Below are 13,402 nucleotides of genomic sequence, written 5' to 3'. Positions count from 1 at the left end.
TATTTGTTCACCAGTTTATTCATAAAAATCAGTGCTGCTTGTAAACAATGTGGCCGGATAGCGTTGACTAAGAAATCAACAGGCCAGGTCAAACTCTGGTCGCCAGCGGGTATTTGAAGGTGTGGGAACATTTGTTGGAACTTAGCTGATGCGAATTCTCCTTGTGATTTGAAATGCACGTGCTTAGAAATCTATAAACTGTCATGCATTCGTGGATTACAAGTACGGAAAATCGGAACTGAATTAAGGCCAGTCATGTATTTCAGCCAAGTCGGGAAATAAACAAACTGAAAGAAAATGTAAATTAAATTCATCTAAAATCGGGGTCTGGGAAGGAAGAGTTATCTTTCGTTGCACTTCAACACAAGTCGTCACAGGTTGCCGATAGAAATGTAAACAAAGATTTTCGATACAAATATCGAAGCGTTGAAATTTCGTTTCTCGGGACGATGGTTCGATGCCGCTGAGGTGGATAACTTTCTTCAATAGGGTTCATTTCGTTTGAAATTTGGCAGGCAATTAGATTCAGGTGTGGGGAACAGTCCCATGAATTTTCGCCGAGTTCTACAGAGTTTTACTGGAGCTGGAATTTTTATTTGGAGGCGTAGTCTAAAACGCGGTCTGGAGTCAAATGGCAGGCAGTTTTTCACCTTTTTAAAAAATTCTGACAAACGGTTGTAACGCTTTTTTAGGTTTTATTTTAAAAAGGAATATTAAATTTCAAGTTCAAATATCGAGGGTCATGTTCATATAAGAATTAAATCCTTGTATAAAAGAAGGGGGGGGGGGGTGAACAAATTGTTCATAAAACTGAATCCGATATATATGTTGCATACACTTATTACTCATAAGTTCTAAGAGGTCAAAGGTCAAGGTCAGGTCAAAGGTCAAGGTCAAAGGTCAAGGTCAAACCTAAAAATAAGGGGGGGGGTGTGGGTTGGTTGTTTTAAAGAGCTTATTGCACATATAAATGAATCTGAAATGTATATGTTAAATATACTTGTAACGCATCAGTCCTTTAAGGTCAAGGTCAAAGGTCAAGGTCAGGTCAAAGGTCAAGGTCAAACCTAAAAATAAAAGGGGGGGGTTGTTTTAAAGAGCTTATTGCATATATAAATGAATCTGAAATGTATATGTTAAATATACTTGTGACGCATCAGTCCTTTAAGGTCAAGGTCAAAGGTCAAGGTCAGGTCAAAGGTCAAGGTCAAACCTAAAAATAAAAAGGGGGGGGGGGAGTGAATTTGTGTTTAAAAGAGCTATTCGTACATATAAATGAATCTGATATTACAGATGTTGCAGATACTTATAACACACCAGTCCTAAGAGGTCAAAGGTCAAGGTCAAACATTAATAAAAAAAAAAGGGGGGGGGTGTGTTTATTTCTAATGTGTTTGTGAAATCAATGAAATTGAAAGGGGAATTACTGCCAGAAAGGGACGTTGGACCCTTTTGGGATCAATAGATTGAAGAAACTTCTAAGTGTAATGAAGACATTGGTAAACGTTTCAAGTCTCTACCTGTTATGGTTTCAGAGGAGTAGCGATAACAAGCATTTCGTACAAAAGGGGCAATTACTCACTAACTATTACAAGATGGGAGCTGAAGGGCTACATTTTGAAATGTCTTAAGACGTCTTACTACATCCTTGATCAAATTTCTCTATATCACCCTAAACAAAAGAGATACGAAAACTCATGAATACACAGATTTTCAGATGACCTTGACCATTGACCCTTACGTCATTTTGATCGGCCATGGAAGACGCTTCCATCCCAAGTGGTCCGAAGTCTCTGTGACAAATAGTAAAAAAGTTGGAAGTGATTTTATGGAAATTGAAATACTTTCAGGGGCAATAACTGATAGAAGGGGGTCTCGGAACCTTTCGGTATGAATAGATTGAAAGAGCGTCTAAGTGTACTACAGACGTTAGTAAAAGTTTCAAGTCTCTATCTCTTATGGTTTCAGAGGAGTAGCGATAACAATCACTTCGTACACAAAGGGCAATCACTTTGTAAGTTCTGGGAGTGATCAACCAAAGGGTCATTTGGTACCATAACTTTTAATGGTCAATCACATAAAGAAAACATTGCTTCAATATCTCTAGAAATAAAAAAGCTGTCCCTGGAAAAAAAGAGAAGAAAAAAAATAAAAAACAGAAGAAAAACAAAAGGTCTTTCACCTGAAAGGTGGAAAGACCTAATAAAAGTAAGGCTAGTTTCTACACTAGTAGACTAATTGTTCACGGAACAATTAGAGGCCTTTCCACCTTCCATAATGATTAAAAAAAATTCCCGAAAATGTTGATAATTATTGAGAAATTAGAAAAAAATCAATTTACGAAAAAAAAAAAGGAAAAAAAAAAAATGGGTTCCGCACAGTGGTATCGATCCGAGTATCCTTAGATTCCTAGGCGAGAGTGTTGCCACTACGCTATTTCGCTTGTTATCTGATCGAAGGTAAAATTTGTTGAGTTGTGTAGTGAATTTGGATGAGGATAGAAAGAAGAGACGAAGCGTTCTTCTGTCCATCTAAAATTGATACCCAACGCTGAGGAACCTTTAGAATAGATAGGGGCTTAGCGATTGGTTGGGAGGGCAGTATTTGTTCACCAGTTTATTCATAAAAATCAGTGCTGCTTGTAAACAATGTGGCCGGATAGCGTTGACTAAGAAATCAACAGGCCAGGTCAAACTCTGGTCGCCAGCGGGTATTTGAAGGTGTGGGAACATTTGTTGGAACTTAGCTGATGCGAATTCTCCTTGTGATTTGAAATGCACGTGCTTAGAAATCTATAAACTGTCATGCATTCGTGGATTACAAGTACGGAAAATCGGAACTGAATTAAGGCCAGTCATGTATTTCAGCCAAGTCGGGAAATAAACAAACTGAAAGAAAATGTAAATTAAATTCATCTAAAATCGGGGTCTGGGAAGGAAGAGTTATCTTTCGTTGCACTTCAACACAAGTCGTCACAGGTTGCCGATAGAAATGTAAACAAAGATTTTCGATACAAATATCGAAGCGTTGAAATTTCGTTTCTCGGGACGATGGTTCGATGCCGCTGAGGTGGATAACTTTCTTCAATAGGGTTCATTTCGTTTGAAATTTGGCAGGCAATTAGATTCAGGTGTGGGGAACAGTCCCATGAATTTTCGCCGAGTTCTACAGAGTTTTACTGGAGCTGGAATTTTTATTTGGAGGCGTAGTCTAAAACGCGGTCTGGAGTCAAATGGCAGGCAGTTTTTCACCTTTTTAAAAAATTCTGACAAACGGTTGTAACGCTTTTTTAGGTTTTATTTTAAAAAGGAATATTAAATTTCAAGTTCAAATATCGAGGGTCATGTTCATATAAGAATTAAATCCTTGTATAAAAGAAGGGGGGGGGGGTGAACAAATTGTTCATAAAACTGAATCCGATATATATGTTGCATACACTTATTACTCATAAGTTCTAAGAGGTCAAAGGTCAAGGTCAGGTCAAAGGTCAAGGTCAAAGGTCAAGGTCAAACCTAAAAATAAGGGGGGGGGGGGTGTGGGTTGGTTGTTTTAAAGAGCTTATTGCACATATAAATGAATCTGAAATGTATATGTTAAATATACTTGTAACGCATCAGTCCTTTAAGGTCAAGGTCAAGGTCAAGGTCAGGTCAAAGGTCAAGGTCAAACCTAAAAATAAAAGGGGGGGGTTGTTTTAAAGAGCTTATTGCATATATAAATGAATCTGAAATGTATATGTTAAATATACTTGTGACGCATCAGTCCTTTAAGGTCAAGGTCAAAGGTCAAGGTCAGGTCAAAGGTCAAGGTCAAACCTAAAAATAAAAAGGGGGGGGGGGGGGGAGTGAATTTGTGTTTAAAAGAGCTATTCGTACATATAAATGAATCTGATATTACAGATGTTGCAGATACTTATAACACACCAGTCCTAAGAGGTCAAAGGTCAAGGTCAAACATTAATAAAAAAAAAAGGGGGGGGGTGTGTTTATTTCTAATGTGTTTGTGAAATCAATGAAATTGAAAGGGGAATTACTGCCAGAAAGGGACGTTGGACCCTTTTGGGATCAATAGATTGAAGAAACTTCTAAGTGTAATGAAGACATTGGTAAACGTTTCAAGTCTCTACCTGTTATGGTTTCAGAGGAGTAGCGATAACAAGCATTTCGTACAAAAGGGGCAATTACTCACTAACTATTACAAGATGGGAGCTGAAGGGCTACATTTTGAAATGTCTTAAGACGTCTTACTACATCCTTGATCAAATTTCTCTATATCACCCTAAACAAAAGAGATACGAAAACTCATGAATACACAGATTTTCAGATGACCTTGACCATTGACCCTTACGTCATTTTGATCGGCCATGGAAGACGCTTCCATCCCAAGTGGTCCGAAGTCTCTGTGACAAATAGTAAAAAAGTTGGAAGTGATTTTATGGAAATTGAAATACTTTCAGGGGCAATAACTGATAGAAGGGGGTCTCGGAACCTTTCGGTATGAATAGATTGAAAGAGCGTCTAAGTGTACTACAGACGTTAGTAAAAGTTTCAAGTCTCTATCTCTTATGGTTTCAGAGGAGTAGCGATAACAATCACTTCGTACACAAAGGGCAATCACTTTGTAAGTTCTGGGAGTGATCAACCAAAGGGTCATTTGGTACCATAACTTTTAATGGTCAATCACATAAAGAAAACATTGCTTCAATATCTCTAGAAATAAAAAAGCTGTCCCTGGAAAAAAAGAGAAGAAAAAAAATAAAAAACAGAAGAAAAACAAAAGGTCTTTCACCTGAAAGGTGGAAAGACCTAAAAATAATCATAACAATCAACGTGACTTTCATCAAATCAGGAACAAAAATATCTTCATGTTAACTCAAAGGTCGTATAAAGTAATTAATGATAGAATGAGTTAACAACCAAATGACAACAAAATGTAAACCACTCCTGGCTATTGAAACAATGGGTTAAACAACTTTTTGCTAAACTGGGTGTTATTCAAATGTCACTTTTGTATGATCAAGTTTCCTTCAGTCAGCAGATGGAAAAGAACTAAAATAATTTTATTACATATTGTTTGTCATAATCTGTAAAATCAACTTTGCTCCTTTCTCTAAATTTTAATAAGAATAGATAACAAAAGGCCCAGGGGCCACATCGCTCGCCTGAGCAGCAATATCCTTAACTCTGATCAAATTCTTTTGTACTTGCACTTAACAAGAGCAATAAACACCAAAAACAAAATACAATATTTATTTTTTGCATTTGCGTTCTTGCATTACAGAAAGTCACTCCCACAAATCTGCAATATTCAACATCAACATTCTGCAATATTCAACATCAACCACATTTGAAAACTTCTGAAGTTTTCATTTGACAAGCAGCTTGTCATATATGCTCAAGAGCACATTACCATAATACCGGTATACTCAATAAGAACCTTATCAAGTACTAATTACCACAACCATACACTTTAAACTTTCCCGTGCAAAGTTTGAACGCCAGAATGAATACATATCGAACACGACTTACCTACAAAACCTTAAGCCCCGCCCTTTACTCTTATTGGCGTTTCCACAAAAGAAAATAATTTTATTCTAATTCACCGAGTTCAACCGAAATAAATTATATTTAGCTTTACAGTATCAAAATCAAAACGCACTTTGTGGCCCCACTTTTCTGGCCTAATAGTTTTTGAGAAGAAGATTTTAAAAGATTTTCTCCCCTTTTTTCTGTAGAACAAACTTGAATCTACACACTTGTGGATGCCTCCACACAAGTTTATGCTTTTTTGAGCCAAATAGTTTTTGAAAAGAAGATTTTTAAAGATTTTCTTAATATATTCTAATGTAATAGTTTTTGAGAAGAAGATTTTTAAAGATTTTCTCTATATATTCCTATGTAAAAATTCATCCCCCCATTGTGGTCCCACCGAACATCCCGGGGACAATAATTTTATCAAACTTGAATCTTCATTATCTTAGGATGCTTCCACTCCAATTTGAGCTTTTCTAACCTAATAGTTTTTGAGAAGAAGATTTTTAAAGATTTTCTCTATATATTCCTATGTAAAAATTCATCCCCCCATTGTGGCCCCACCCTACCCCCAAGGACCATGATTTGAACAAACTTGAATCTACACGACCTGAGGATGCTGTCACACAAGTTACAGTTTTTAAGGCCAAATAGTTTTTGAGAAGATTTTTGAAAAATACCAACATTTTTTCAATAACTCTAAATTATCTTCCCTTGAAAGAGGGTGTGACCCTTCATTTGAACAAACATGAATCCCCTTCACCTATTGATGCTTTGTGCCAGGTTTGGTTGAATTCTGCCCAGTGGTTCTTGAGAAGAAGATGAAAATGTAAAAAGTTTACAACAATGCCAACGACAGTGACAAAGCCAACAGACAACGGACAAATTTTGATCAGAAAAGCATACTTGAGCTTTCATCTCAGGTGAGCTAAAAACAATATTTCTATAAAATGTACTAATTAAAATATGTATTTAACAAGCATAGAGTATAACAATAATATTTATATAAAGCATACTATGAATAGATATGGGTGGTCATTCAGTCTATCTCATACTACATTCCCCTCCCTAAAAGTTAACAATGGGTACACCATGACCATTCATACAGACTGACCTACATGATAGGCATGTGGACGAGTGATACATGTATAAGGTTTATTTTGCTCTGACCCTGAGTCATGTAAAGATTGCAGGTGGTTTAAAATCTAGAATTAAATTGTATCCATGTCTTTCTTAGAAAGGATAAACGTTTTGTGCATAGCAAATATTAACATGCTCTTATTTGAATTTGAAGGAGAGAGAAATGTGCCTTATGTAAAAGACAAACTACCTTTTTATAAATAGCCCAGGTCTTGAGATATAGAAAACAAACCATGCACCGGAATAATAATGTAACAGCCCAAGAGCAGTGCAACATGAATGGCGTGCAGCTACTTGAAATTATGCTCATATCTTTAGTGAACATGTATTAAAACAGCTACTGGCTGGGATTTGGGCAACATCCATTTTTTTTATCTTCATATTCAAATGTTATCGCAATGTAACCTTCAGCTTTGATGATGGAGTTAATGTGGTGCTCAAACGTTTAAATTAATATCCCTCAACTATCACTAAAACAAGTGAAAAGCTGTCAATGTGACAGCAAACCGGGTTTTCTTTTATGTAAACTGTATCCATAATCCATGTCAACCCTTATCCAGTGAAATGGTGTACCCTACATGTATATGCTACATTTTGCCAAAAAATGACTAAGTTCAAAAGCTGGTATTTTTTTCATAAATTATCAGAAATCAAAATCCTAGCAATATGCACACCTCTGATATATGTACGATTGATCTGCAAAAGAACATTTTCATATCTTGAGAACTGTAGGAGGAGTTATCCGTACAATGAGGGTACCCTATATGCAATATTTTGCCAAAAAATGACTAAGTTCAAAAGCTGGTATTTTTTTCGATAAATTATCAGAAATCAAAATCCTAGCAATATGCACACCTCTGATATATGTACGATTGATCTGCAAAAGAACAACTTCATATCTTGAGAACTGTAGGAGGAGTTATCCGTACAATGAGGGTACCCTATATGCAATATTTTGCCAAAAAATGACTAAGTTCAAAAGCTGGTATTTTTTTCGATAAATTATCAGAAATCAAAATCCTAGCAATATGCACACCTCTGATATATGTACGATTGATCTGCAAAAGAACAACTTCATATCTTGAGAACTGTAGGAGGAGTTATCCGTACAATGAGGGTACCCTATATGCAATATTTTGCCAAAAAATGACTAAGTTCAAAAGCTGGTATTTTTTCGATAAATTATCAGAAACCAAAATCCTAGCAATATGCACACCTCTGATATATGTACAATTGATCTGCAAAAGAACAACTTCTTATCTTGAGAACTGTAGGAGGAGTTATCCGTACAATGAGGGTACCCTATATGCAATATTTTGTCAAAAAAAGCTGGTATTTTTTCGATAAATAATCAGAAATCAAAATCCTAGCAATATGCACACCTCTGATATATGTACAATTGATCTGCAAAAGAACAACTTCATATCTTGAGAACTGTAGGAGGAGTTATCCGTACAATGAGGGTTCCCTATATGCAATATTTTGTCAAAAAATGACTAAGTTCAAAAGCTGGTATTTTTTCGATAAATTATCAGAAATCAAAATCCTAGCAATATGCACACCTCTGATATATGTACGATTGATCTGCAAAAGAACAACTTCTTATCTTGAAAACTGTAGGAGGAGTTATCCGTACAATGAGGGTACCCTTTTGGCAGCCGCCCACCCACACGCCCACCATTTTCACCATTTTAATAACCGGATTTTTCCGTTGGAAAACCCGGTTAATAAAACTGGTGGAAGCAAGTCTAGATTTCAAATTTTAATTACAGTGTACCTCAAGAATTAAAAGTATGGTGGTATATAAATTGAATACTGTGGACTCATTAAAATTCGTGGTGGCTCAATTTTCGTGGTATTCGTGGGTAGCCCTCCCCCACGAATTTACATCATTGACGAAAACAAATTTTTTAAAGAGTTTGTTATCTTACTGATACTAAAAACCGACAAATCCACGAAATGACATTCCCACGAATAAGCAAAAATAACACAATCCACGAAAATTGACCCCCACGAATTTAAATGATTCCACAGTGGTTGCATTCATTCTGAATATTAAACATAATTCAAAAATATACACATGTATCATGGTAAGTTAAAATTTGGAACGAGGACTTTCTTCTGGATCTCATGCAAAACATTTAACTCGATATAATCCAAAAATTTAATCTCAATATAATTCTGCCTAAAACTTCCTATTTTATTTCGGAGTTTATTTCCCTTTTTTTACTCATCCATGCATGATAATCCTTTCCTCAGGTTGGATTATGTTGTATGCATGAAAAAAGAAGATAACTATGCAGGAAGAAATTGTATCCAATCATTCTGCATTGCAGGAATATGTTCAAATAAAATCTATGAATAATATTTATTTACTGGTTCATGTTTATGCATATTGTCTTCTGTCCATCTAAGGATGTAATAAAAGTAATAGGAAAGTCAACATTTTTTTTTTGTTTCCTACAAAGTGAGGCTACGCAAGAAAATGGTTCACATAGTGACAGGTATTCATGTCAATCATGTGATTAGAAGATTTATGTAAAACTGTTTTCATGTCCTGAGAATAATTCATTGAACAAAATCAGTGTGTGAGAATTAAGTCAGTATAATAATATAAACAAAATCAGTGTGTGAGAATTAAGTCATTATAATAACCTGTCCAACTCTGATATGAACTCTAGTATTACTAGTAATGGAGAAATTCTTTGGAATTCATTTAAAAGGTACCCAAATTCAACAAAGAAAACAGATTTATCTCCCTTTGAATCGCTGTTACTATGGAATATGTACTATTGTGAATTTCCTGTCTCACATAAAATGAGAAAATGCTTGATCTAATTCTGAATCACCAATTCTTATTTTGTTCACCAAACAATTGAAAGACCCAGTGAATAGTTAATGGACATTTTGAATCAAACTGAGAAATAGGCATAGAATTTCTTCATCAACCCATAGTTCTCATTGATTTGAAACTAGAAGACTCTCAGTTCATTGTCATATTTTCAATCAACTTTGATATATCCAATCTTTTTTCTAATCTTAAGCAGGTCCGTTGGACTTCTGGCATTTATATTGCCGAGTCCAGATCTTTTAGTCCTCTACTTCACTCTATAGTCTGCCCAAGATATTTTTGCCGCACATTGTTTAAATTATTCCATATTTATATATACCTCTTGATTCAGACCATGTTCATTCAATAGTACGAAAAAATCCCAAGATTTCCCTTTTGAAATGCCCCTCTAGCTTGTCAGGTTTCAATACTCTGCTAAAAATAGAAAGTCTACAAGAATTTTGCCTTGCATCAGCCATAATTAAGCCCAGATGATAACGTTGAAAAATTGTGCGAGGTATTCTGAGTGACTCCCAAATAGAGAAAAGATGTCAACATTCCCCATTGTAAATCTCCGAGGGAAATCTGTTTTCGTTCCTGTGAATTTTTACGAGGGAAAAATGATAATGTGTGAATGATGTTATCTTGGAAATTTTCCCTTTCATTGATTTCAGTTGCACTTCTTTCACAAGTATGTGTATTTTTATTAAAAATCGTGAAATGTGCAGCATAAATATCATTGGACAGACCATAGAATAGTATTTACAGTAGTTCAGGGTTGACTTACCTCCCTTGGGTCGCTGATGATTTCTACTGATTTGTCGGGATTGTATTTGACTGGTGCCCCACCCTCTTGAATCAGGGTCCCGTATCCCGTTGGAGTGAAGAATGCTGGAATACCTGCTCCACCGGCTCGGATTCTTTCTGCCAATGTCCCCTTAAAAACAACAAAGGGACAGTCGTCACACTAAAATCCATACACAGCCAACTTTGCCTGTCAAGAGTCTCACGTGAAAAGTTGAACATAATATTGATTTAGTTGGTTCACATGTATTATATTGACCCTGGATACATGTATCACCATATTATGTGTATATTATGTATATTTATTTTTTCATCAATCAAGGGCCCTCAGGGGGCATATACATTAAAAAATAATAATATGATTATAACAAATAATGAATGAAATAATAGCCTAGAATGTCCAGGTTCATATTACAGGCAACAATATGCAAAATGATTACATGAAAGTCACTCCCTGCAAATATCATCTAAGTGTTCTTCTCACATTCATCATTATCCAAAAGTGAGTCAGTAACTTATTTACCTGAGGAGTGAGTTCCACCTCGAGTTCTCCCTCCAAGTATTGCCTCTCAAACTCAGCGTTTTCTCCAACATAGGACGAAATCATCCGCTTGATCTAAAAATCAATATAGATTTCAATGTCAGTTGCATTTGAAATAATTTTATTGTAAATTCACAATTTACAAAATGGGTAATAATTTTTTTGAATGAAACCTGATTCTGCCTCAGAAGGAGTCCCAGTCCAAAGTTATCCACCCCTGCATTGTTGCTGACGACTGTCAGCCCTTTAACTTTTGACTGCAGTAAGGCAGCAATCAGGTTCTCTGGGATCCCACACAGGCCAAATCCTGTAAAGAAAAATGCAAGTGAGTTCATTATGAAATGCTCTCGTTACCAGTACGTATGTACCCTGTCAGTAAATATGATTGGCATTGATTGGAAAGGAATTAGAGAAATTATGACAGATTATATCGGGATTCGAACCCAAGCCCCCTGAATCTCTAGTCAAATCTTTACCTACTGAGCTATCTGGCTCCAGCGCTTAAACCAGTCTGACCATGACAGCATAATGAAAACTTTTAAACTAAAGAAGAGATGTCAACGAGTGTTCCACTATCGCTCGGTCACATCGATCATCGACTAAAATCTTTGTTGATTACTCGTTATAAAAAAAAAAAAAATCAAGTTTTTTTCTCTCAGCATTTTCGATCATGTTACACTCTGTTTTATCGAACGGGGTCCCTGGTATAATTTTAAGCGGCTAAAAATTGATCTCTTTTGAATTTGAAGATCATATTATAGTTTGGGAATAGAAGTACTTAATGTAAATTTACTTAAAGAGATCAATTTGTGGTTCCTCTAATCAGTTATTTACTGTATTAGATGCTTGTATCAATGAAAAATTTAATCATATCATCTCAAGGCGTTTGTTTTTATAATCATTAACTTTAATTGTTGATTTGGCACGGCACATTTGGTTTGCCTAAAATGCTTTGGAGCTCAATTATGTGCAAGCGTCACAAGGAAAAGCTGAGACGATAGCTAATGGATATTTCGATAAAATACTGGTTTTATTTATTTGAAATCAAATACATCTAGAATAAGTGCATATCATCACAAAATTTTTAATGTTTATGGTTTAAGATACGGTGAATGCGCAGTTTCCAATTAATTAACTATATCTGTACGTTTGAGACATATCTTTAACATCTTTAGGTTAATGGTAATACTAACCTCCCACCAACAGCTTGGCTCCATCACCAATGTCCTGTGTAGCATCTACTGCGGAATCAAAGAACTTGGCCTTGTAGTGGGTGCGTGAGGCGCTGAACGTTCTGGATTGCTGTAATATGTAACATGATGGACTGACACTGAACAGGTCCAGCACAATCTCCAGATTTAGCTACATAGCTTGAATAAGCTAAATAGCTTTATTAAGCTATTCAGAATAGCTTCATTTAGCTATTTTGTCATACATTTTTCTTAAATGTTTAATTTTTTCAGTATGTATAAAAAATCGCACTTTAGTGCAGTGATAATTTTCAACTTTGAACTGTTCTGTAAACAATGCATGTAAAGATTACTCAAAAGTTTGCGTCTCCTTAAGAGACTTTGCACTAAAAGTTTTGGGGCAACTGATTCATGACCACACAGTTACTTCTTGAATGAAATATAAAGGAGGTCAGTTATGGTAAACAAGATAATTGATTGGTAATAATTTATCACAATGAGAAGAAATCATACTTATCCACGCCTCATTGCACACAAAGTGGTGAACAGTTACCCAAACAATGGAAATATATTTTTTGCTTAAAAGTGTTTAAAAGCTGCAGTGTTAAAACTATCTTACATTTGGGTCAAGTTTATAATGGTCAGTGGCGCAAATATGAGTAGCACGTTAATTGCGATTTTTCGTCCATTTCTTACAATTAATATTTTCTTCAAAAACTGCATATAAATAGCTTTATTAAGCTATTTTGAATAGCTTTATAAAGCAATATAGCTAAATCTGGAGATTGTACTGGACCTGCTGAAGTACAGACAGGACATCAAAGGTTAACAAGTTTCTGTAAATCTGACCATACTAGATCTGAAGCGAAACATAACGACAGTAAATGTCTGGGATTTGCCATTGTTTGGGTGCTTTTGCCTAATGCACATTTAATCGTAAAGAAAATGTTTTTGTCTGCAGTGGCTCACTTATCCTTACTCATGTGTGTTGTGTGGGTTTTTTTTATTGAACATACTTCTCATTCAATCTACTCCACAATAATTTTGTGTCTTTATGATTATGAATGAGAAGATGATGAAACTGCAAACTGAGTGTCAATTAAATAGCTATAAAGTACTGTGGCTCCAAACTTCTGATGATTTCTAGTCATTATGTATTCAAAAGATGGATAAAAGTTACAAGTATATTCTAGGAATAAATAGTATTTAGAATCAGCAAAACAAATGAAAAAAATATTTATCCCCCCCCCCCCCAAAAAAAAAGTTAAAAACTGAGGACATTCGGGACGATTTTTTTCTAAGGTGCTGGTCGTTCCTTTAAAACAAAATTTTTTCCAGCGCTCGCAGCATTTTCTCAAAAGCAAAT

At 35.5% G+C, this 13,402-nt stretch overlaps 1 protein-coding gene and 1 long non-coding RNA gene across 2 annotated transcripts in view; one reads left to right on the top strand and one right to left on the bottom strand.

The window, feature by feature from the left end:
• Positions 1-13,402, bottom strand: part of LOC128166412 (succinyl-CoA:3-ketoacid coenzyme A transferase 1, mitochondrial-like) — a 68,390-nt gene that overhangs the window by 54,769 nt on the left and 219 nt on the right. The window contains exons 2-5 of the mRNA XM_052831564.1: positions 12,040-12,148; positions 11,020-11,153; positions 10,829-10,921; positions 10,289-10,438 (exon numbers count right to left, since the gene is read on the bottom strand). Coding sequence (XP_052687524.1) covers positions 10,289-10,438; positions 10,829-10,921; positions 11,020-11,153; positions 12,040-12,148 — 486 coding nt within the window. The remainder of the gene's footprint in view (positions 1-10,288; positions 10,439-10,828; positions 10,922-11,019; positions 11,154-12,039; positions 12,149-13,402) is intronic.
• LOC128166416 (uncharacterized) lies at positions 4,873-9,114 on the top strand. The gene is made up of 2 exons (XR_008241153.1): positions 4,873-6,454; positions 8,931-9,114. It is a non-coding gene; the product is annotated as an uncharacterized LOC128166416 (long non-coding RNA).

The sequence above is a fragment of the Crassostrea angulata genome, chromosome 10 (genome assembly GCF_025612915.1).
Source record: "Crassostrea angulata isolate pt1a10 chromosome 10, ASM2561291v2, whole genome shotgun sequence".
Taxonomy (NCBI): Eukaryota; Metazoa; Mollusca; class Bivalvia; order Ostreida; family Ostreidae; genus Magallana; species Magallana angulata.
This window is presented reverse-complemented; position numbering and strand designations above follow the sequence as displayed.